This window comes from Nanorana parkeri, unplaced genomic scaffold (genome assembly GCF_000935625.1).
Source record: "Nanorana parkeri isolate BGI_ZX_2015 unplaced genomic scaffold, ASM93562v1 scaffold504, whole genome shotgun sequence".
NCBI classification, from domain to species: domain Eukaryota; kingdom Metazoa; phylum Chordata; class Amphibia; order Anura; family Dicroglossidae; genus Nanorana; species Nanorana parkeri.
The window spans coordinates 527,466-552,006 of record NW_017306772.1 but is presented as its reverse complement, the minus strand read 5'-3'; the positions used below and the strand labels follow the sequence as shown (position 1 = coordinate 552,006).

Genomic DNA, 24,541 nt, shown 5'->3' with positions numbered 1-24,541 from the left:
AGCCACCAATTGTGCAAGTTCTCCCACTTAAAAAGATGAGAGAGGCCTGTAACTGGCATCATAGGTAGACCTCAACTATGAGAGACAAAATGAGAAAAAAAATCCAAAAAAATTGGCTGATTTGGAACGAATTTATTATGGTGGAAAATAAGTATTTGGTCACCTACAAACAAGCAAGAGTTCTGGCTCTCACAGACCTGTACCTTCTTCTTTAAGAGGCTCCTCTGTCCTGCACTCATTACCTGTATCAATGGCACCTGTTTGAACTTGTTATCAGTATAAAAGACACCTGTCCACAACCTCAAACACTCACACTCCAAACTCCACTATGGTGAAGACCAAAGAGCTGTCGAAGTGGGAGAACTTGCACAATTGGTGGCTGACTAAATACTTTTTTGCCCCACTGTATATCAGGTAACAAAAGTACAGTCTTGACAGATCCTGTGGGCAGTAAACGTTTGAGCCTCTGCGGCAAACATTCTCCTAAGCAACATCTTTTGAAATAGGAAGCAAGACTTCCGGATCATGTGACCTGATGTAAGGGCGGTTTACACCATAGAATTGTGTCAACACAAGGGATCTGTGCACTTCAAACAAACTAGGTGCGCTGGTGCACTGTATTGCCATTCATTCTGAATGGCACCCCAACTAACCTCTTGGAAGGCAAGTATTGCAGCATTGTGCAGTACAGAAATAATGTGTGTTGTGTTGTGCAGTGATAAAAAAAGTAGTGCATGCATTACTGCAAAGCATTCTCGTCGGGAGATAAATGGCAAATGACAAAACAGTGCACCTAGTGTGTGGTACCATGCACTGTTTGATAGTGTGCATTAAACTCATGGATTTCACTATGGCGTAAACCAGCCCTTAGAAGACGATCTTATGGTGCTATCACAATTTACATTCATAAGTGAAGGTTTTCAATGTATTAACTAGGGAATTATCTACTGATCTAAACCTTAATTTAGGTTTCATGACTTTGACATGACAGATTTAAATTTCAGTGCTGGACAGACATACATTTAATAAGCAATCCATTTTAGGCATGTAAATGTAATACAGAGTAATTAATCTTTCATACCAATCATGTACAAATACTGTATTTGTGGTTTAATAAAAAACAGGGCTGTACCTCACAGTATATTAATTGAGGGATGTTTGTTTTTTATAGCTCGTGTCACTATACCCAGTATGGTGATAATGGGGGGATTTACTAACCTAAACACACGCACGCACCAGGTGTGTGTGATTTTAACACAGCAAAACGTATTTATCAACCAAAAAGTCTCTAAAAGCATATTTCTACTAATGCCATATATGGAAAAATCATGCACATGATGCATATATAATGCTGCTTCACAGTTTAGACAAAAATGGTTAGCTCATGCATTTACATTCCCGCATTCATCAACGCAAGCAACACAACATAGAGCTAATTTACACAACATCACCTTGCAATTCATGCAGGGCTTTGCACAACACACCTGCTGGGTGTGTACACACTACAAAGGTGTTTAGATTCCACCCATAGATCATGCTGGGAGAGAACACACTACATAGGTGTATACAGTACATGTTCGTGGTGTGTTTATAAGGTTAGTAAATCAACCCCAATGTCTCTATTTCACCCAAACTCTAGTTGATTGAAGCGGTAAGACAGTTTCAATTCCTTATTCTGCTCAGGTTTAACAAGCTTGAAAAAAGCTGTATGGACAATAGAGGATCTTCCTCATTTATTTATTTTTGTTTACTGTCCAGAGACACATCAATGACAGCCATGTTTGGTTATAAAGATACTTTTGTGTAAGAAGTTTTATAGTTTAATGGACACTTGACTGACAGTCACATATACTAAGCAAAGAGGACTCTTACTTACTCTGCATTGCTTCAGTATGTGTCTTTATGTCCCTAATGCCTATTTCAGTGATAAAGTTAAGGGCCAACCTGCTCTACACTACCCATAGTTAAAATAATACTATAAGACTAAGGGAGGGGCCTTGTGGTCCTCACAGGAGTCATTGAAAGGGTCTAGCAGCTTTACTGAATGGCAGCAGTTATGAAAACCTAACTTCCAGCATGTTTTTTCTCACACTGAGTAGTCAATGTGGGAGAAGACACCCCCCGCTATACAAGAATAATCGTACATGGTGATGATTTGCCATGGATCACCTGGTCTTTAGATCTGTGCAGCACCTGCAGGGATTCTTGTTAAGTCAAATCCAGGAGAAGTGAATCCATATTGATTTACGATACTTACCCTTTGGTTTGCTCATCTCTGGTCATGTTCTCATAGCAAGTAACCAATTGAATAAATAAACGTTAAAGTAGAATTAAAGTCTCTTTTGATTTTGCATATATCTACTTCTAACAAGCAGTAGATATATGCAAAAACATTTAAAAAAAATAAAAAGGATATTAAAAAGGTAAAAACTTACCTGTGTCTCCGCCACTCACTCCCGTCCAAAGATCTGAAGCTTCTCGAGCAGCCATGCAGGATGATGGGGCGGGCCCATGCTCAGTAGAGATCTTCGGCGGGGAGAAGAGGAGAGACACAGTGGAGCTGAATGCAAGCAGCTGGGAGCGTGCACGTCGGACGGATCCTGTGGGACAGGAAGAGACAGCAGTCTGCGCCAAATAAGAGACCAGCACTAGCGCTGGAGGAATTGCTGAATACAAGTGGAAGGAAGAAGATGATCAGATTAAGACTCATCACATAAGGTAATTCCTTAAAGCAACATGGGGGGGAGGGAGAAAAACATTTGTGTCTTTAATCTCACACTAAACTAAAATGTGTGACACTAAACTCAGGAGTTGATTGGTAAAAATGCATTCAAGTACCTATATGTGTATCACTTGGCAGTAGATCCTCAAATCATCTCTGAATTGGTGCTGGCACTTTCCTTCCTTCTGGAGGGTGGCTACTTTTGTTCCCCATGGTCCCTGTGTGTGCCACTCTGAGCTCACTCCTGTGATGGACTACAATCTCACATTTAGTTTATTAATTTGTACATAGATTGTAGTCCATCACAGAAGCAAGCTTGGAGTGGTGGCTACTTTACAACACACACAGGGAACAAAACATGGGGAACAAAAACATGGAACATGGGGAACAAAAGTAGCCACCCTCCAGAAGGAAGGCCTGTGTTAGCGAAAATTCAGAGATGATGTGCGGATCTAAATACAGCGATACACAAATAAGATACATTTTTGTCAATAGGTAAGTTAACCGAATGCATTTTTAAGATTTAACTCCTAAGATTAGAGTCACTTTAACATGTACAATTAAGTCCCAGGGATACATTGCACGTGTGTATGAACTCATCCTGCCTAAATACTGAAGATCGCTGAATGCCCAATTGGAACAAGTCAATTGACACATGTTAATAAATATTAAAAAAAGCTGAAGGATGTAGAGAATTAAAGTAGATCTCCAATATTTTCATTTTTGTAATGCTGCCTTCCATCTGTAATAATAAAAAAGAATTTATCCTGCAATACTCACCTTCAATCTGGTGCTGTCCACTACAGTACTTATAGATGCCGGAAGATGGCAAAAGTCTTTAGGGTGGAATAATGGCTAGTGGTATAGCTACTTCCTGTGAACCCAGGGTGCCTCCTGGAGCACCATCATCATGTAGCCTGGGCTCAAAGGTCTTCTGGATTGAGCTGCACGCATGCATGAAGTTTCTGGAATTAGTAAAGCGATATCGTAGCATGTCTGGTTCGTCTTCTATGACAACAAAATTGATCCGTGCTTAGTCAGCCCACAGAAATTAGACAAATGTGAAAACGCAATTTGACTATCTTCAGGGCAGCACATTTTCAAAGCACTGCAGAGTGTTCTATAAATTTGCAAGGCTGGCTATGCAGACCCAGAATATTTATTTCAAGGCTGAAAGGAGATGAGAGATGCTGTCATTGCCCCTGGTCTTGGATTAGATAACTAGCAAACAGGACAGTTTTTCTAATATTTCCAACAGCTGAAAACAGCCAGAATGGTTGCCTGTAAGTTTATTTCCTTGGGAAAGTTTACACATCTGTTGCTTGTTGCATTTTAAGTATGTCTTTACTGTAGTGTAGCTGCTTAACTCCCTGACTGTTGGATAACAGTGCACTACTAAAGTAGATGTAACAGAGTAACATTTACCCCTGATTCACACCTAAGCGGTTTGTAGCTTGAAGCTGAAAGCTTCACAGCGCTCAAACAACTGAAATCCCATGCTTTTAAATTGTGCCTGTATACCTATGAGTGCTCAGGCATGTGTAGCTTGACACCTGAAGATCAAAAACGACTTGAGCTACTTTTGAAGGAGAATTCATTGTGTCTGACCTCATAAGCTTCAATGGAAGCACATGAAAACACCTAAATACACCTGAAAATGAGCGTTTTTCAAGACTAAACCACCATCACTTTCTTCTAGTACCTAACCTTCCCTTGACTAAAATAAAAACATTTAATCCTGAATACATCCTAAAAAAAGTGAAAGATAAAAATACTCCAAAATTGCCTATAAACGCTCACACTTAGATGTAATTGCAGCCTAACTTAGCTAAAGCACTGTGTTTCATAAACAATTGTTTTTTGTTGTTGTTTTTTTTAATAATATACTTTTTCATGCTTTGTTGAATCCCTGTGCTGCTGATGTCCAATAGCCTCTTTGAAGCCACTTCATGTCCACATGGATTCACTACAGCGATGGCTTCAGGTCATTTCTTAAGGAAGATTTCCTGATTGTAACAATGTGTTCAATGTGTGTTGAAAGGGCCACTTCTAATCTCCATCAGCAGCTGTGTGACAGGGGCACAAGGCAGGAGCTAAACTGAGAGACAGGGTAAGGGCATTTTCTTCCTATAACAGGAAGTGCCTGAACGAGGATCCTAGCAGAGTCACCAGTTTCTTTTTTTTTAAATAGTTGCAGATTTAAAAATATTAAAAATAGCTTTTTATATGATATCAACATGTTAATGAATTTCTTAGGTGGTGGAGTGTTAGAAAAGCTTTTTAATAATCATCACATTCCTGTGTATTCAAGCCAGGCAACACTGAGACAGAAGCGTGTACATTCAAAAGAACCAAACACAAGCCAAGTAATTTGGTATGTGCAGTATAGTGTAGTGAGCAATACAAAGACCTGTACACCCCTCAACAAATGAATGGCTCAACAGAGGAAGACACACTCAGCAGGTCAGGACTCAGCAGTCTTCCTACACCTAAAACTGGAACTCAAGGTAGTACTAAAGGCGGGGTGTTTTTCACCTCAATACATTATCTGCATTAGGGCAAAACACACCCAGCATTTTTCTATAACCCCCGTGCTCCCAAACCTACCTGTAGCCACTTGCATCAATACTCGGGGTTCTTCAAACTTCCTGATTGTGGAGGAGGGTACTAAGGACAGAGGAGCCATAGGGCTGTCAGTCAAACTGTGACTGTAGGGTGGGGGTGTGGCCGGCCACGCGGTTTGTGTGTCTATAGACCCACACAGCTAGGTGCGGGCACGGCCGTGACTGTGCATGCACAGGTGCCTCCATAGCAGCCGGCTAGCTGATGGTGGCACCCGTACAGGGGGTAGTGTCTAGCGGTTTGGATACCACTAGCTAAGAAATAAAAAAAATTAAAGAATAAAAAAAGTTTTTATAGTAAGTCTGGCCCCCATAAACAAAAAAGTAAAAAAAACCAAAACAAAGGTTGAATATCACTTTAAAACAAAAGAAAAAGTTGCTATTAAATAGAGGTTTTTTCTTGTTTTAGCAGAAGGGACTTTGTATTATTATTATTATTATTATACAGGATTTATATAGCACCAACAGTTTGCGCAGCACTTTACAAAATAGGGATGTTTCTTCTGCCAAGTTTTGTATAGTGTGCACTGCTTGACATCATGGGGTTGATTTACTAAAGGCAAATAGGCTGTTCACTTCACAGGGAATTTGTACTTTGCAGGGAAATTTTGCCCTTAGCTTAGTGAATGAGGTAAAGCTCTGCTGACTTCATCATCCAATCCTGTGCAAGAAAAATATAGTTTTTTAAACATTTTCCTAGCACATAATTGGGTATTCTTTGCAAAGTGAAATGTTACCACTTTCACTAAGCTAAGAGGAAACTTTCCCTGCAAAATGCAAATTCCCTTGCAATGTGAACAGGCTATATCCCTTTAGCAAATCAATACCCATGCGTCAACCACATATAATGCCATTTTAACATCTCTTCCCCAGCAATTTGACAGTTTACACCTTTAGTCATGTAACTCAAACAGTTAATACAACACCATGGTGACTGAATTATGTAATTGTAACAGCACATCTCCCATTATGTTCTTGTAAAATCAAAATATGCCTGAACACATTTTATGTGGGTTGGATTAAGGTGATTGAGTTACCAATGTAGTTATAAATGTTGGGGTTTGTTCCTGGCGCTCATTAGATCAGAGGATGCTACTTGGATAAGTGGTGAAGAATGTTCAACATTACGGGACGAGACCAGTTCAATGTCACTAACTACTACTACAGTACTACCTTTTCCATGACATGGATAATTGAGAACCTTTACTGATAAGATACTTTGTTCTGCATATAGCAGCTCCTTGACAGTCGCATCTGATATGTATGTGTACATCAATCATGTACATGGTACTAAATTAAACAAGGCACGTTATAATAGAGATCTGAGCGACATACTGTACATCAAATCATTTTTTTTATATTTTTCTTTTATGACCCTCCACCAGCATATCATCTGGAGGTGTGGAACCCCAATACATTTTTTAATAGATTGTATATATTTAGATGTAAAAGGGAGCATCACAAAAGGAGAAATACGATCCTGGTAAATAGGGATCAATCAAAAAAAAGCAGAGAAAAGTGACAGTAATCATGACCATAGAATGTGACTGTCCAAAACGTTTACTTGCCAAATACTTTTGGATTTTAAATATCCATACCTCGCCTTAACTTTAACTTTGTATTGGAGCTGAATCCTTCCCTTCCATCTGAAATTATAAGACAATTTAACAAAAAAAATTTAGAGAATGTATCAGACACAATATGAAACATGCAATGCAGTAGATGTGTGTTAATGTGTATTATTTCCTGGTTTTGTTATTAAAAAATACAAAAGACTGTTTATGAGTAAATGCACTTCTTTTGTATTGACAAATCTAGGCTTAGACTAGCAGTTTGGCAATACTGGCAGAAGTAGAAATTATGATTGAGAATATATTGTGATTGTATTAAGAGCCTGTAGTATACTAACACTGCTTTAATTAGGGATGTTCAGATACCAGTGCCGATACTTGGCATTTTCACAAGAACTGCCAGGGTTGCAGAGTTTGCAGCTGGGATCTAGCTCTGGCGCTCCACCAATATCCTGAAATCATTAGTCTGTATTGTTTTAGAAAAACTGTCACATGACAATAAACAAACATGTATCAGTACTTGTATCTGTGAGTACTTGTACTTGAAAAAATTGAATCGGTGCGTCCATAATATATATTTATAAAACACAAATCATACATTAAAACAGAAATGTACAAATCCCAGGAGCTCTGTATGCTCCTTAAAAATGACAGCTGCATCCTAACTTTTGAGTTTTTCTCTAGTCTAGTCTTGGAGCTCGAAAAGTATCTGTACTTGTACTTGTACCAAGTACGGTACTTGGTATCTGAACATCCCTAGTTTTAATACATCAAAACCACACTGCAGTCTATATACTTTTTCTACTATTCCCCATCCTGTACAAGTCACACATAAAACTTATTTTTCTCTAGGGAGATTTATTTTACCAATCCTTTGCCAGCAGTTTATCTAACAGTGATGCAAGATATTACTTATGACAAATGCGGCCTGGGTACCCAAAATAAATACACAGTTTTTGTATTCCAGCAGTTGAAATGTATCTTGCTTTAGACTAAATTGCCCCTTGAGGCATTTACAAGTTGTCCCTTGACAAATGTATTCATGCAGCAAATAACTGATATTCAATGTTTTACAAATGATTTATCAGAGGATATGTAAATTACATCTCAGATAGCCTGAGAGAGGCAATCCCATAGCAGTGCAGGTTGCAGGAATAGACTTAGGTGTAAAGCATCTTGCCATTGCTTGTACTGACTTGTGAAAGTATTAAAGGAATATTCTTCCCTTGTCACATGGGAGGAAGTAATCTTTGCAAGCTTTACATATAACTAGGCAAGCAGCCCTGTAAAAAAACAAGTGCCCACGTGTTACACTTTCTGAGGAGAGATGTTTTAATCACTCCATGAAAATGGTTGTCAAGGGGTGACTTGTAGCTGTTTCAGAAGGCACCTTTCTACAAAGGGACAAAACAAATCAGAAGCTGGGAAGTTAAATTTTTTAACATCATTATCCCATCTAGCACATTATGGCATATCACAATGAATTTACAAGCAGTCAACAACAGATAAAAAAAACTGCCAAAAAGGTACCCATTATCAGGACTAAGAATAATCAAACAGTTTGACTACCACAAGATTTTTTGCCCCAGCACTTATATAATCAAAATGTTCATCTAAAACTTTAGAATAGCGCTTAGTAGGTGTGAATTACAAACCCCATGTAATCACTCTAAAGGCCTGTGGGGATGGGCCTTTCAGGTGCCCTAAAGTTTTTGACCTCTACATGTTTTTTTCAAATTTATTAAGATTCCAGCCATGTATCAGGTAATGGTTCTCCCATTCCTCCAGCATGGGTGGAAAGATTAATATAACATTCATAATTCACATTGTCTGGTCTATGGCTCAGCAGGCTGTTTTCAGGAACTATAAAATATGTGGTTACAAAGATTCAAAGAGGCTTAAAAAAATACTGGTGAATCAGCGCCCGTCACATAATTTACCTCTAGTGAAGTGTATCCAATGCCCTGCTGGCGATTCTAAAAATCCTCCCTTCAGTGAATCCAGATCCTACTCATGGAGGTGATCTTCTGGTGCTGCAGGAATGAGAGGCAACTGGTGTATAAGTGAAGGATCCTATCATTCACCCTCCACTTTCTCCTCCCTCGTCCATTGACAAAACTCCTTGTATTATTTTCTCTGAATACAAGGTGTTCTGTGAATGGACAAGGGGAGATTCTGTCCTTCATCGGCCCCTCCTCTGTCCTCATTTATTCACAGAACACCTTGCATTCTGTAAAAATAATACAAGGAGTTTACAGAATGGATAAGGGTGGATGAAGTGGAGGGAAAATTAGAGAATTCTTCACTATCACAGCAGTTGTCTCTCATCCTTGCAGAACTGGAAGATCACCACTGTCAGTAGGATACAGTTTCACTGAATGGAGTATTTTTAAATTAATTAGAAGCCAGTGGGATACACTTCATCACAGGTAAATTTCATGACTTTTTACTAGACTTCAGCATTAATAATATCTGAGTCACTGACACATCAACTACGTATATAAGTAGTTCTGTCTATTCTGATCTGTATACTTGTCCCCTTTTAGTGACTCAGAAAAACTGAAGCCAAAGACAATGAGGCGACTAGCATTTTTAAAAGGATCACCAATGCTCTGTATTCTGCTTAGTAGAAATTTCCTTTAAAAAGAATTGTAAAGAAATGTTCAATGAAACAAGAAAGATTATTGTTTTTATTTATTTTGATCTGTATAACTGTGAGTGCTCACAGTTATAATACATATGTACAAATAGATATAACCAGAAAAAAGACAATTTTGACAGTAATAAGGAATAGCAAGGAAATGTGTGGCTTGGCGATTATAAAAGAAAACAATATCGGTATTATTTTACCCTGAGCTCCTCCAAGCAGTGTTCATTACTGCTTTCTGTTTGGGTATTTAAGCATCTTTAGCACTCTTTAATAATATTCTGCAAATGAATGTTCTGGGTAAAGTAATCACAGTGGGCTCTGATTCTGTACAGAAATAGAACACTTTCTTTTAAAATGCTAATGTTATCATACCAAGAACCATCTCTGCTAGTTTATGATAATATCTGTTTCAAAGGCGCTTTGTGGCATTTACATCACAAAATGTTTTTGGCTTTGTTTATGGTTTTAAGATGTGATTATAAAAGCAACTACTCTGAATTTTATATGACTGTCTGTACTTGGCCTTGATAAATTCTACTCACTGATTTGTTACCTGGTAACTAGTAAAGTATATGTTTCAGAGTCTTGTCAAAAGTACATTCTTGAATGAGAGACTATTTTCTCGGGCAGGGGGGAGGAAATTGCCCAGTTCCCCTTCTCCTGAGAAAATAGTCTCTCCCTTCACCGCTCTGACTGGGCTGACCGGCCGCACCGAACAAGCAGCAGGTGCACAGGTCGCACGACGTCACTCGGATCCCCTCCGTAGCCGGCTCCACGGCATATAGCCGCGGAATTCGAAATGTGTGACCGCTGAGTCTGCAGGGGACAGCGTCAGAGATCAGCTGAGTATAGCAACCCAAGCTGCTTTATTATTTTTAGAAGATACCAGGGACTGATTTTTTTAATAACTGATCAACACAGAGTTGGGCTTTAAGTGTAAACTTTTTTGTTGTTTTATATGTTTATTTATTTTTAAAAAGTATATATAAAACCCCAATGCATTGCCTTTAAAACCCAATTTCATCCTGGGGGAATGTGCAAGTAGGAGTTTGTGAACCAATTTATTGGATGCCAGCTTCCCAAATCATGCATTTTTGATCTTTTAGGTTCCCCTCTTTCCTGGAGAATTCTCTTGCAAGAATTGTTAGCAGTCACTGGCGGAACTACCAGGGTCGTAGCGGTCGCAATTGTGACCGGGCCCTGGCGTTCTGCCTGCTGGGGGGGCCCAGCGAGGAAAAAGCGAGGAAGAAGAGGGCCCCCCCGAGATCGTGCCGCTCCTTTCCTGCCACTCTGCCACCCGCAGCATGTATGGGCGGCTGTGCGACAGGGCTGGAGAGGCTGTCACACTGGTCCTATAGAATGTGCTGCAGGCACTGCCGGGCAGCACATTCTGATGCTTGAGGACCCTCTCCACTAAGCTCCGCCCCCTGGCCACCGAGACGGGAAAGAGGGCACTGCAGGAGAGCTAAGGTAAGTTTGGAGTGGGAAGGGGGGGCGCGGGGAAGTGTATATACTCGTGAAAATGCCCCGATACTAATCACAGATACCAGTGTTCTGTGGAGAACGCTGACGTAGTTGAATTTTTCAACCTCAGCATCTGCCCTTGCGCACAGACCAATATTATCGAGGAAACCGGGATTTATTCACAAAGTATTTTGTATAAATCGTTAATTGTGACTGTCAATAATATTCCATCCATCATTTCCTGCCATCCATCATTCACTGCCATGGACAGCATATTATTAACGGTCACAATTAACAATTACAAACGAATTCTTTGTAAATAAAGGCTGGTTTCCTGTATAATACCGTCTGTACGTAAACGCAGATACTGGGTCGGCGTTCTCGACAGAACACCGGCACTAAACAAGCAGCTGCCTGAGGTCCCGCGCTTGCTGGGGACCTCGGTAGCCTTCCTGTTAACCATGCGGTGCCGTGGCAGTGGGGGGTTGGGGGGGTCCTTCATGGTTTCTCGCACCAGGGCCCTGAAGGTTCTAGTTACGACTCTGTTACCAGCGCTGGGCCAAGGTCTTTTGGCACCCAAGGGAAGAATGCCTCCCTCTTCTCAGCTTTTTAAACTGGTGCTATACCATATTAGTACAAATTTAAAAGATAACAAAAACAAACATAAAAAAAACCCCTGAAATATGGTAATAAACTACCATGAGTGTTACTGCAATAAATTGTAATGCATGTAAGTGCAGTGCTGTGCCATTTATTCCTAAAGCCACCCCAATGCACGTTGCCAGCGTACCTACATTGCAATGCAACACACAGTAAAGCACTACCATAGGGTTGGGGTGTGTTCTGCATCTCCAGAAATGCAAATAACTAATAAATCTTAAATAACTGGGCTGCTTTACCAAGACACACATGAATGTATTATTTAACACAATGCAACAGTATAAATGAACACCTAAGGGTTACTAAAATTTTACTTTTTACTACAGCCCACAAAGCATTGAGGGTGTCAGATACTCACCCACTCTCACGCAGGAGGATGTCACTGCAGTCAGCTTTCTCAGTTGTAGGGGGGAGCATGGTGATAGGACGGAATGGGAATAGAGGTCAGGTGAGCTGTGTACCCCATAGCTGACATGGGAGGTCATGGGAGCTGGCAGAGGGGATGTGGAGACATTTTCATGAAATCCTAGGAGCAGCCCATTAATGAGGAGCAGTCGCAGGCCCGTGTGCACAGGGACTGGCCCAGAGCTCCAAGGCACCGTGGTAGATAGCCACACGCACTTCTGGCCCTGAGTCTAACCCATCTGTCTACATACACATACCTTTTGAATGTACTATATATATTAGTTGGGGGTTTTTTAGGTTTTTTTCAGTGGTATGATTTAGTGGTGAAAATTATTAGTGCCCCCCACAGTTTTGACTGGTATCTTATGTGCCCCCCCTTATATATTGTTCCTAGTGTCGCCACTGACTGTAAGTCAGAAGAGGGCAAGTGTGAGGATCTTGGATCTTCACTTACATATAAGGGTGCCCTATATCCAGTCTGTTTGCAGCTATCAACATAGGAGAAACAGTGAAGTGACATGTCATAAAACAAGGAGGCAGTTGAGTGGCCAAGGGATGTGGTGAATACCTAGTCTTATGCAGACACTAGAAGGTTCTGGGTAAGACAAGATTCTTACCTGGTCCCTTACGAGGAAAGGATCTGTGGTGGCTAAGGGGCCAAGGGATGAGGTAAGTACCTCATAGTATGAATTGGACCTGCGTTGTCCTAGGACACGTGAAAGACTTCAGTTGGAGAGTTCAACACTAGAGATGGTAATATTTCTAAAGGACTTGTGCTATTCTTTATTATATTATTTATAGTAGCAATAATTTATATTATTTTATATAATATAATAATATTAATTTATATTATGTTAGTAATAGTGTATGCTTACCTAATTGAATTAATTTTTACTCATTAAAATATATTAGTATGTATTATTAATATGGTGGGTTTGTGTTTTAAGTACATAGAATTAAGTGGATATACAGAGTTTTTATCAGTGAAACTTTTTGTGGAGAACCGCTGTGTCTTGGTACCAATTACTTGGTAGTATTGTAGTATTACATGGTAGATATTTTGTCTTCAGGTTAGCGCAAATAAACGAACTCGAGTTATTTTGTGATTTATGGAAATAAGTTGGGAATCTCCTTAATAATAGATCCTTGCTTATTTTCATAAATAGAAAACTGTCTATTTTAGCAGTATAAACATTCTGACAATATATAATTTTGTGGTAGAGTGTAAACATAATGATTGCTGAACAAATACAGACCATATGGAGAATGGTCTAAGTTTTTATCCTAATCTTCAGTGATGCTTTTAAAGCACCATGTTCTGGAGTTTTTGTATGTGCTCTGCAGAAATAGCGGGGCTGCTTTTGGGAGCTGGCTAAGGACAAAAAGGTTTTCTGATCTGACTATAGCAATCAAATGGCTTGATAGGACAAGTACAGGTCTGAATTCTGTGTAAACAAAACATAGAACTGCAATGCTGTATGTAGATAACATCCCCATGTTATTTCATATATCATTCCCTAAAATGTATTATAGTTCATGGCTGCTGGGGTAGATTTCCTCCTCCTGTAACTTCTGATTCACACTAGAGATTCTGATTTCTTAAGATGCAGATGATTTTAGTGTGATTTCCTTTGGAACCAGTGACTAATATACGTTTTATGGAGCTGAACTACTGTCAAATTTTTTTTGGCTAGTTTGGGAAAGTTTTTTGTATAATAAGTATTTATTGAAAAAAGGTTTTGCAAAAAAACAAACCAAATCAAAAAATAAACAACACAAAAATCCACAAAATAATACATCACAATTGCAGACATTTAGGGAAAGACAATAACAACAATGACACCAATGGGGGCACGGTACGCGGCTCATGTGCAGGAAACGCAGAAGAGACCTCTACGCTCAAGTTCCTGCACCCACGTACAATGGTGAACCAGGCATAGCGTGTAGGGGGAGAGGGGAGGTGGTGCAGGAAGGGAGGAGGGCAAATAGTTTGGGAGAGTTAATGTGTCCATACACAAGTAGATTTTCAGTTATAAATTATAGCTCGAATACCCTATACTAACCAACCAATTTTTGACAAACTACATAATAATATCCTTTTGTGCATGTGCTGTGTTCTTGCTGAGATTTTTGACAAACGAAAACCCCACTGATTCATCAATGTTCGTACCGTCAGAATTTTTTTTTCCAATCTGACTAAATGAAATATTTTGAAAATCGGTGATGTACCATCAACTGTCCGATCTCTGTTCGGAAGACCGTTGTGTACGATTTCCAAATGAAAATCACACAGTATACTGTATAGGCACCTTTAGAAGCTATGCCAGATTTGTATTGCCATCTATAGAAGACTTCACTCTTACTTGCTATCCCATAATGACCGTCTGAAATATTACTATACCCTGGCTTTTGGTCACATCAGCAGCACAGAAGAGAGCTCATCACATTTACGTATTCACATTAAGTTGAGTTAAAAACAAATTCTGAATATTTAACAGTAAGTCGGCTTAAGGTGATCATAAACATTACAGGGTGGACATGTTGGCATGATACGAGTGCCAGAACATTTTCTTAGAAGATTTGTGTCTAAACATTTTTGCCTGAGCATGCATGCTTATGCATATGAAAGTGGTAGTGGAATCATAATCAGACAACCTTGGTTCCAGCTTAAATTGGGGACAAACAAATGCAATCTACTGAGAAGCTTCAACACAACTGATCAATATTTTTTCACCTATGCTAATAAGCAATAAAGCTTTTAGTCTAATCCGAGTAAATTGCTGGAGTGGGCTACAGTTGTCTCATGTCTATAGTCACCTTTTGTGTGCATTTTAGATCAATACATAATGGGGGGAATTTATCAAAACTGGAGCAGTCAGAATCTGAAACTGTTGTCCATGGCAACCAATCAGCTTCTTTCTTTAGTTTGTTCAGTTAAGATGTGAAAATGAAAGAAAGAAGCTGATTAATTCCCATGCATAACTGCTCCAGATTTTGTCTGCTCCAGTTTTAATGAATTTCCCTCAATGTATTTCAACAAACAGTGGTATTATGTCGATTATAACAGTTCAGAAAAGGCAACTGTGGTAACTTAAATTGAAATGTAACAATAACAGGCAGGTTTTCATAAAGTATATTACTATGAAATGTATTACTCATGACAAATATGAATTCCATGCTAATCATTCAGTTTCTCATCATTTAAAAACAAAAACAAAACAGAAAGCTCTATAGCTTTAATAGACTTCTCCACTTCTGTTCATATTATATTTCCGTGTTAACTGTTGCTAATATACTATATATGCAAGAGTGCTATAAATAAGATCTGATTTATGGACTTACCTGTGAGCCAAAAGAAAGAAATAAGAAAAACTGCCATAATGACCAGAGTCCTCATCGTTATGTTTTATCTTCCTTCTGCCCCTCTCAATGTGCCTAACTTGTAAATACTCTCTGGCTTTTTCATGCTGAACACTATTTATATGGTGAGGGTCTCCTATTGCACCATGGATAGCTTTAAAGGCACTTAACCACTTGTATATACAAGTATAGGTTTCTCACACTGGTAGGGAAAGGATGTTAATGTGATATGAAGGGTCATAGAAGAGAGCAGCTCTTTCATTAAAGTATTTGTACATCATAGATAACAGCACAAATGTAAGACTTTGCAACTTCTTAGAAATGTATTAATAGACCTATTCAACACTGGTAGAATAGCTTCGGCTGATGATAGATAATTAGAATGTTTTGGGGTTTTTTTCAGTTTTTTAACTGAACTTGTAAAACTACCAATATGGTAAACAAGATGTACTTTGTTATCAGAAGTTCTGAGGTGAAAATGCTTCCTTGCTGTAAAGCCAATTTGATACCACCTCAAGATAATATCACAAAAAATTTAAGCTAAAAATAGAAACATTTTAGACCTTTGCTAAGACCAGTGTCACAAAAATCTAACTTATCAAGTACAACAATATTCTTCCCATCACACAAAATCATCTCAAACGGTACCTCAAGGTGTTAACATAGAAGAGATCCAGGACCTTATCTCCTGGGTCCTGTTTTAGAAGCTCTTGGTACTAGCAGTTATTCATGCCACTACAGACACAAAATAATTTACAGGTGGTAGAAACACCTTGCAGGTATATATGATTCGGTAAATGCCAGAAAAGCATTTAACTATTGCAAGTGGACAATTACTGTATATTCAGTAAGGCAGAGCCTGCACCAGACTCCAAGCAGAGAAATAGAACATTCATTTAAATGAGTGGGTATGCTATATGTACCACTTATAATTTAATGCTAGTTGCCTGGTGGTCTCTGCCTCTAGTATTTTCTGAGTAACAGACACTATGGGGTCTATACACGAAGCAGCCGAAGGATCTAGCCTTAGCTCCGGCTGATCCTTCGGCTAGCTTTGGCCCCAGGACCCCTTCGGTTCAGTAGAACCAAAGGGCTGCTGTATGGGCTATTCACTATAGCCCGTACAGCTCCGAAGTCGGCCGGGGGGCTCAGTCGAGCCGAAGGCATATGCTTCGGCTCGACTGAGCCAAGGTGAAAGCAGAAGCTGGCCGAGCGGCCGGCCGACAGCCTGCTTCTGGCAGCTGGGCTGAGCCAGCCGTGATGTTATGGCTGGCTCCGGCCACTTGCAGAAAGATCAGCGTCCCTGGTTACCAGCTAACCAGGGACACTGATCTCCAGACAGCATAACTCTCCCGGAAACTCCAGGAGTCTCCTGCTCCCGGCCGCCCAGGAGAGAAACACTGCTTTTTCCTTTTTATTCTTACACGGAGCCGTTGGCTGGCGTCAGAATAAAAAAAAATAAAATAAAAAATGTCACCACGAATGCATTGCTAGATTCCTATTGGCTATTTCAATTTGCAATAGACAATAGCAAACTACATATTGCACCCGCCCACTGCTGCAGTTCTCCATCAGGTCCCCACTAGTGATTGACAGCAGCAGTGGGCGTGTACAATAGCTAGTTTGCTATTGGCTATTGCAAATTTAAATAGACTATAGGAATCTAGCAATGCATTCCTATGGCAAAAATGTTTTTTTCTTTTTTTTGACGGCAGCAGAACCGCCGGCCAATAGAAAACAGTTGGGCGGAGCTAGCTGTCACTGCTAGCTCCGCACAATCGTTTTCTATTTATTCTTTTCTACTTTTTAAACTATTTTTCTGTTCTGCTCGGTCACACAGAGTGAGCGAGCAGAACAGGCGAGCCGAATGCAGCTCAGCGGCATTCGGCTAATAACTCACTGCTGGTCGGCATCTATAAGAATAGACCGAACAGCAGCGAGGAGCCTGCTGTACCAGCCTGAAGTGAATAGCTGAACAGCGCTCGGCTCACTTCGCTTCAGGTTGGTCATTCACTCTGCCTACGGCAGCTTAATGAATAGACCCCTATATTGTAATTAATATAAAAATAAATCACTCTCATACCTCATTTTCTGGCAAGGACATTACTTTTCAGCACTATATATACGGTTCTATTTTTTTATTCATTTGCAAAAAAAAATAGAACACTTTTTTCTATCAACACTTACAAACGTTGATCAAGAAATCCTGCTGTTTCTACTATATTTTGACAGCGGGCCGCTGGCAGGATACTCATACGGAGCTTGCAGCTGATTGCCTGCTAGCTCTGTTCAATTGATAATTATCCAACCTGCTCCTTTAATCAGCTGATTGAGGGATGCCAGGTGGAATAGCACTGACAATGGCCAGAACCAGACGAAATTCACTGCGTGTATAGCCTACTTACTGCAAGTCTCTCTAACACAAAAGGTTAGTGTACAAGGGTTTTTAAAGTGTAAGTAATCCCTAACAATTGCACCATACATAGCAATTGCAGTTCTCCTTCAGGTCCTCCTCTGCTGATTGATGACAGGCAGTAAGCAGGTGCAATTTCCAGCCTGCTATTGCAATTTAAGATAGCCATTAGCAGGCTGGGTATTGCTCTCAGCTGCTAGATGGGTACTTAACGCCTGCTTTCTACTGCCGGCAGAAGAAGGGGCACAGGGGGAGCAGCTGAAAAATTGAGGAATGGGGGAGCAGAGGAGGAACAGGGGGGGGAGGCAGCGGGGTATTGCCAAGGCACAGCAGTCGTCGCTCCTGCCAGTGCCACCTGCAGTGGTCTGTGTCCCCGCTGCCTCTGCCGATAGAGGCGGGGAAAGCAGTGGGGAGTGAAAGGGACACAGACCGCTGCAGAGTGGTCAACTAACCGACAACGATTGACAATGATTCTCATTATTGATTATAGATTAGTTGTTTCAGCCCTAATTTAAAGTGACACTAAACTCAGGAGTTAAGTCTTAAAAATACATTTAAGTACCTCAAACTATTAACATTAACCTCTTGCCGTCCGCCCGTAGTATTGGGAAGGGGGTTTAACATCGCGGATGTCAACTGGTTAATGTATCTTATTTGTGTATCACTCGTCTGTAGATCTTCAAATCATCTCTGAATTGGTGCTGACACTGTCCTTCCTTCTGTAGGATGGCTTCTTTGATGCCTGTGTGTGTTGTAAATTAGCCACCGCTCCAAGCACGTTCCTGTGATGGACTACAATCTCACTACAAATTAGTAAACTAAATGTGAGATTGTAGTCCATCATGTATCAACACAAATTCAGAGATGATTTGAGGATCTACAGCTAAGTGATACACAAATAAGATACATTTTTGTTAATAGTTACAGTACTTGAATGCATTTTTAAGATTTAATTCCTGAGTTTAGTCTCACTTTAATAGACCAAAAGTTAACAAATAAGATACTGTATTTGCCGGCGTATAAGACGAGTTTTTAGACTTAAAAACATCCCCCGAAAATCGGGGGTCGTCCCTTACACTGGGTTCATCCAGCGGGCTGACAGATTAGCCTCCCTGGTGGTCTGATGATTTTATTTTTTCGTTCTATTTTTTTTTTTTTACTTTGAAAATTGCCGCCGGTTCCTCCCCCTGCGACGCGGATGCTCGCAAGGGACAGAACCCGGAAGACGGAGGACACAGCGGGGTTTGTGGACAAGGTAAGAGACTGTAATCCCGAGTGTGGGTTACCGCTTATGGTACTGAAAATTAACCCCGAGCCACACTCGGGAATACCGCCATGGAGGTTAGTGGGTGTATTTAAACATTATTTTGGGCTATACTCGTCTTATACGACGAGTATAGCCCAAAACCTATATTTTAACAGAAAAAGCAGGGGGTCGTCTTATATGCCCAGTCGCCTTATACGGCGGCATATACGGTATGTTAATTGTTATGGTTTATATACATGGTAGAAGCAGGGCTTAAAGTGACATTAAACCCTCAGATTTTTAACATAAAACAATATTGTAATGTGTGCCTTACTGTAATCCATGGTTGTTTCCCTTCTCTTTGCTGCTCTTCCTTTTAAATCTGTATCTGTTCTCATGCTGGGCAGAACTTCTGTTTTGCAGCAGACTGCCTTGTCTCTGAAATGGATACATGGTGTCTGTGTGAAGGTTCACAACCTGAGCCAGCACTACAGGAAGAGGCACTCAGCTGCAAAGGGAAGTTCTGCCCAGCATGTTAAGATACAGATTTAAAAGGAAGAGCAGCAAAGAGAAGGGAAACAACCATGGATTACAGTAAGGCACACATTACAATATTGTTTTATGTTAAAAATCTGAGGGTTTAATGTCACTTTAATATAGACTTGAGCAAAATCTTGGGCTCCATGTACCGCCTGGGCCTAGGATCTGAGGGGGCTTAATCGGGATTGTTTTGAAGACCAGCACAGTTACTTGCAGGCAAGGTCTTGATGCTTAAAAATATTTTTTTCCATGGTCAGGTTTACTTTACCCTAACTTTAACCCTAACAAAAGTTAAGCTATCACACTTTGACCTTACCACTAACCTAACACCTAAACTAATGTCTAACGAAACTTACACCTTCTTCTGTATACTTACAATACATTCCATAAGTATTGTATCCATAATCCCCAGATGACTTTTTCATATTTACAGTTAGTAATTGAAATAGATTTAATTTAATTGGATTTAAATTAAACTTAATGAACTTTAATAGATGTAATTGGGATTTTATGTCATCCATCATCATATCATCCATACAAAATAGTTCATAATGTTGACACTGAAAAAATATACATAGTTTTTCAGAATTAAATTTTTTCCCTCACATATATATTTTTTCAAATTCAAAACACTGAAGTCTTAAGGGGCCCATACAAAAATCGTATGACGGTTTGATCATCGGACGAAAAGTTTCGTCCGATAATCATAAGGTGTATGGGCACCTTTAATTGCATAAGTAGTTACTGACTTTGTTGGGTAAGCCCAAAGTAAGCTTTGGGTCAACCAGCTGACTTTAGAAGTCACATAATTAGTTAAACAGAATCAACCTGTGCCCAGGCAAAGTGTATATGAAACTAAATACACCTGTTTCTGGAATGGTGTAAAGCTTGTAAGAGAATAAATCTGAACAGTTTGTTATGGCAATGCACATTACAGTGTGCTGTGGTAGTGGATTTATATCCTTTGTGGCTATTAAGGAATGCATTTTGATGTGCCCAGAGTTCGGCTTTAAACTATTTAATGTCGGATATAATATATAAAGCAAAAAATACATGTCAAACGCACTCATCAACTCAACCAGCTTTAAAGCAAGGTGCACATAGAAGGGCTCTATACCGTACAATAGCAAATAATATATACACGCACACATATATATCGACATGATTGTGTCGGCACTATAAGTTTATTATTAAGTAATGTGATATACTATACAAATCAGTGATGACGCCTTTAGCAAAGTACTTTGCACAAAGCCTTTGGCATTTACCACGCTAAGTAAATGCACAGTTTCCTATACTGCGGAATATTTTGCTTTCTTGCTATACCTGCTTTGAGTTCTCCTAACCCTTTCGCTGCCAAGGACGTACGTCGTACGGAGCTACAAAAGTGCTTCCAGCTGGCCAGCTCAGTACGCCGTACGGACCAGGCATTTACAGTTCTACTATAAGCTGATGGTCGCTATTTAAAAAAATACCGGGCGCCCCCCCCCCTATGGTTGTACATGTGTAAATTTAAAAAGGAGAGTCAAATCTGCCCCTGCAATACAGGTCCTGGCCGGGAAGCTGTGGAGGAGGAGAAGGAGTAGGGCGAACCACATGTGGCCAAAGTATTTAGATGTTTTTCAGGGCATGTGCAATATGCTAGAAAGCCAGAACTGGCAAATATGCAAATGGTCCCAACCAACCAAATATCGTTATGCTGGGGTCAAGTCAGTAAAAGATGAATCCAGACCGACAGCTATGGGTTACTGCCCTGTGCACATGGCTGCAAAATACTGCATTAATATATGCAGGTGTATGCAAGCTCACACACAATACATGTAAAAAAAAAAAAACACGGGATGCCATTCTATAAAAACAAAAGTTCATTTTTATTTCAAAGGAATATTTCATAAAGTCCTTGCATTACAGTCACAAGAATGAACTGTTGTAAACCAAAATTTTGCCAGCTTAGTTCCAGGCACTGTGATGCAACTATTAAAAAAAAGATATTTACAATTGTTATACAAAGTCTTCAGCTAGTTCACATAAGAGTTGTTGCTGCCTCAGGAAGACCTCAACAGAAGTAACCACTGTCACTCAGCATCCAGACGTGGGATAACTGGGAGAATGAGATTTCCAAAAGCAGAGTCTTGGGTTATGAAGTATCCTGAGGAATGTGCATGAGCATGCTGTAGGGAGAAAGCAAAAGGTTAAAATGTATATTTATGATCCTGAAGGCAGGCACAGGAGAGAGAGCCGTGACATGCAAACACTAGACACCAGCTGACCATTCTAAGCTGTTAAAAATTATTTTCTGATGGATGGGGAGGTGATGGCAGTGTACAGGGGCTAAAGCATCTGAGCAGCTAAAATTCAAACACCTGGTAAAGAATGATCAAAAGTAGCAGGAAAGTAGTGCGAATTCCCGTATGCTATTGAGTTTGCACATGCCAGTTTGGATGGCAGTCAGTTATATATCAGTTCTTATAGTATGCACTAATACATATGTGATTTGAATTAATCTGCAGAAGTATTGGGTGTTTTCCAGGCTTTTGCAATGGTCTGTTTCATTGGCATTAATATATGAAGTTATAAGGTGGGTTTTAAGTTTAGAACAAACGGGTGGTTGTTTATTTAGTAGGGCTTCATCGCAAATAGATGACCTAGCAGGGTAGAGATAATGCTTTTTCATGTTTTTAAAAGGGGTTAAAGAGGAAGGTTTTAGAAGATTTTCTCCTGTGTGGTGTTCAGCGTAAAAAAAGAAAAAAGCTGTGCAAGTGAAGTCAGAGCTCCTGACATGCATATTTGTTTTGGGTCGCAGACTTAAAAAAAAAAAAAAAAAGTCAGCAATAGTAGCCTATTCATTTCTGTCAGTGCGGTTTTCTGTAAAGTTGCTGGAATAATTTCACTGCAACTTTTTCATTTTAGAGCTGCTTGTATGTCACCATATCTCTTCAATCGTTTAATTGCCTTTTAGTCAAGTACTAGAAAGCATAGCAGGTAGCTAAAGTTTTGTAAGGAATATTCATTCACATTTTTTTCATATATTCATGGTTTCTGATCCATGCAGTCCATCCATAGGTTTCATGCAGTAATCCAGCATGAAACCTATGCAGCATTTTCCTGTAATGAAAACTGGTCATTGCTACTCTCTCCCTCCTTGTACAGGGTGACTGTCTTATATCTGCCCCCTCCTGTAGTTTTCTGCAGGCAGCCTGCAATGGATGGGCCTGCTGGTTCCCTCTCACTGCTCTGCTATATGCACAGGCTATGTGCAGCACATAATGGGCCTGTATCAACTGCTTGTGTTCACTTTAAACCAGTTTTGCATTTCTATAGACCTGTATGCTTGAAGCAGGTCAAATGCAAGTCAGACGGACAAAGTAATATCGAAGACTGGAAAGGCATTTAATGCACACAAGGTGAGTTTATATTCTTTGTGGGTATTCAGGAATTTACTAAAATGAAAATATTTTTGTGCATGTTCAGCTTTGAATATTTTCTGCATGTAAGCCTATGACTTATTAGGAAAGGGGAATGAAGCATCCAAATGGTGGGTTAAATGCATTATTCCTTGGAATGGGGATACAGCATGTGGCCAGGGAATAATGTAAAGAAAAATGTATACAAGAAAATATCCAACCGTTATAGTTACTGATTACTTGAGGGGGTTTACCAAGACATGTAAAACACTACAATTTCCTTATGCAGTATCTGCAAACATTTTGGCTGCTATATATTCCCTTTAAAAAGGTCATACCTGAAGTGCTGCCTTTTGCTGGGCAGCTATGTGCTGTTGCTCTGCATGGTCACGGAAATCTTTGCTGACATTTGGTCTTGAAAGGGCTATGCTGTTGGGAAGGCAAAGTCAAGGCATATGTTAGATTGTAAACAAGGCCTAAATCAAAAAGATAGACATGCCCCCTTGATCTATTGATACTATTAATTTATAATGGATGAAACATACAAACTTGTCCCATGACCAATGGGAAGTAATACATTGAAATGGATGGAGCACAGGCCCTTGAGGAATGGAAACAACAACTGAAAGACTTGTTGTTTGCTTACATGGGATCATTACTATGGGAGATAATTAGACTTTATGGTCAATACACAAAGAGGGCAGAATGAACAGAGATGCAGCTTTAAAGTGTATGTATAGCCAAAGAGGCCAAAAAACCCTGCAGGAATCACATATTGCTGTCAGGACAACATCCATAAGACATGTGTGCAGTACCCTTTTTTTTTTCCTGTTCAATCAATTTTATTGATTTTAAAGACTTTTTGCAAATGTAAATAGTACTTACAGCCATACAAGAGCGGTACATACAGCCCAGTAAAAGAAGACATAAGTAGATAACATTCAACGTTGCGTATGCATGCATAGAAATTAGCTGTATACAGCAGGACATATCATTCTATCGTCTAGTACAAACTGCAAAGGCTCTGCTCGAACAGAGATCCTGTGAAGGAGACACAGTGCCAAGGAGGGGGGATGGGGAGGGAGAGCAGAAAGGGTGACAGAGGTAAGCAGGACATTTTTTTTCTTATTCTTTATTGTAAGGTTTTCAGATATATAGAAACATAGTTACAAAACATATATATCACAGTACAGTGTAGAATGCAGCAAACCCATAAAAGCGTGATGAACACACAAAAATAATCAAACATTGGTGAGGCTTTCTCACGTCTATAGGGTGGAGTGCAGTTAGATCACTGATGTGCACTAGGAGATCTTACAGTATGCGATCCAGGGTCTACAAGTGTAAGGCGTATCGTAGCTAATCGTCATTGAGCTCAGGGCCGACCCTCTAATCCAAGTGCCATCACCTGTCGTATGGTGACCAAACGTTGGACTATAGAATACACATTGAGAGGAAACATAAAACGAGGGGGGGGGGAAGGGG

General features: G+C 39.9%; 1 protein-coding gene across 2 annotated transcripts in view; it reads right to left on the bottom strand.

Moving 5' to 3' along the window:
• Positions 1-554: 554 nt before the first annotated feature.
• Positions 555-24,541, bottom strand: part of INIP (INTS3 and NABP interacting protein) — a 44,846-nt gene continuing 20,859 nt past the window's right edge. The window contains exons 3-6 of one of the 2 annotated variants that reach the window (XM_018561152.1): positions 23,395-23,485; positions 21,690-21,823; positions 11,733-11,743; positions 555-565 (exon numbers count right to left, since the gene is read on the bottom strand). In XM_018561152.1, the coding sequence (XP_018416654.1) occupies positions 21,728-21,823; positions 23,395-23,485 (187 nt within the window). In that variant the 3' untranslated portion in view covers positions 555-565; positions 11,733-11,743; positions 21,690-21,727. Of the gene's footprint in view, positions 566-11,732; positions 11,744-21,637; positions 21,824-23,394; positions 23,486-24,541 lie in introns of those variants that run through there. The other variant, XM_018561151.1, reaches the window with a different exon arrangement.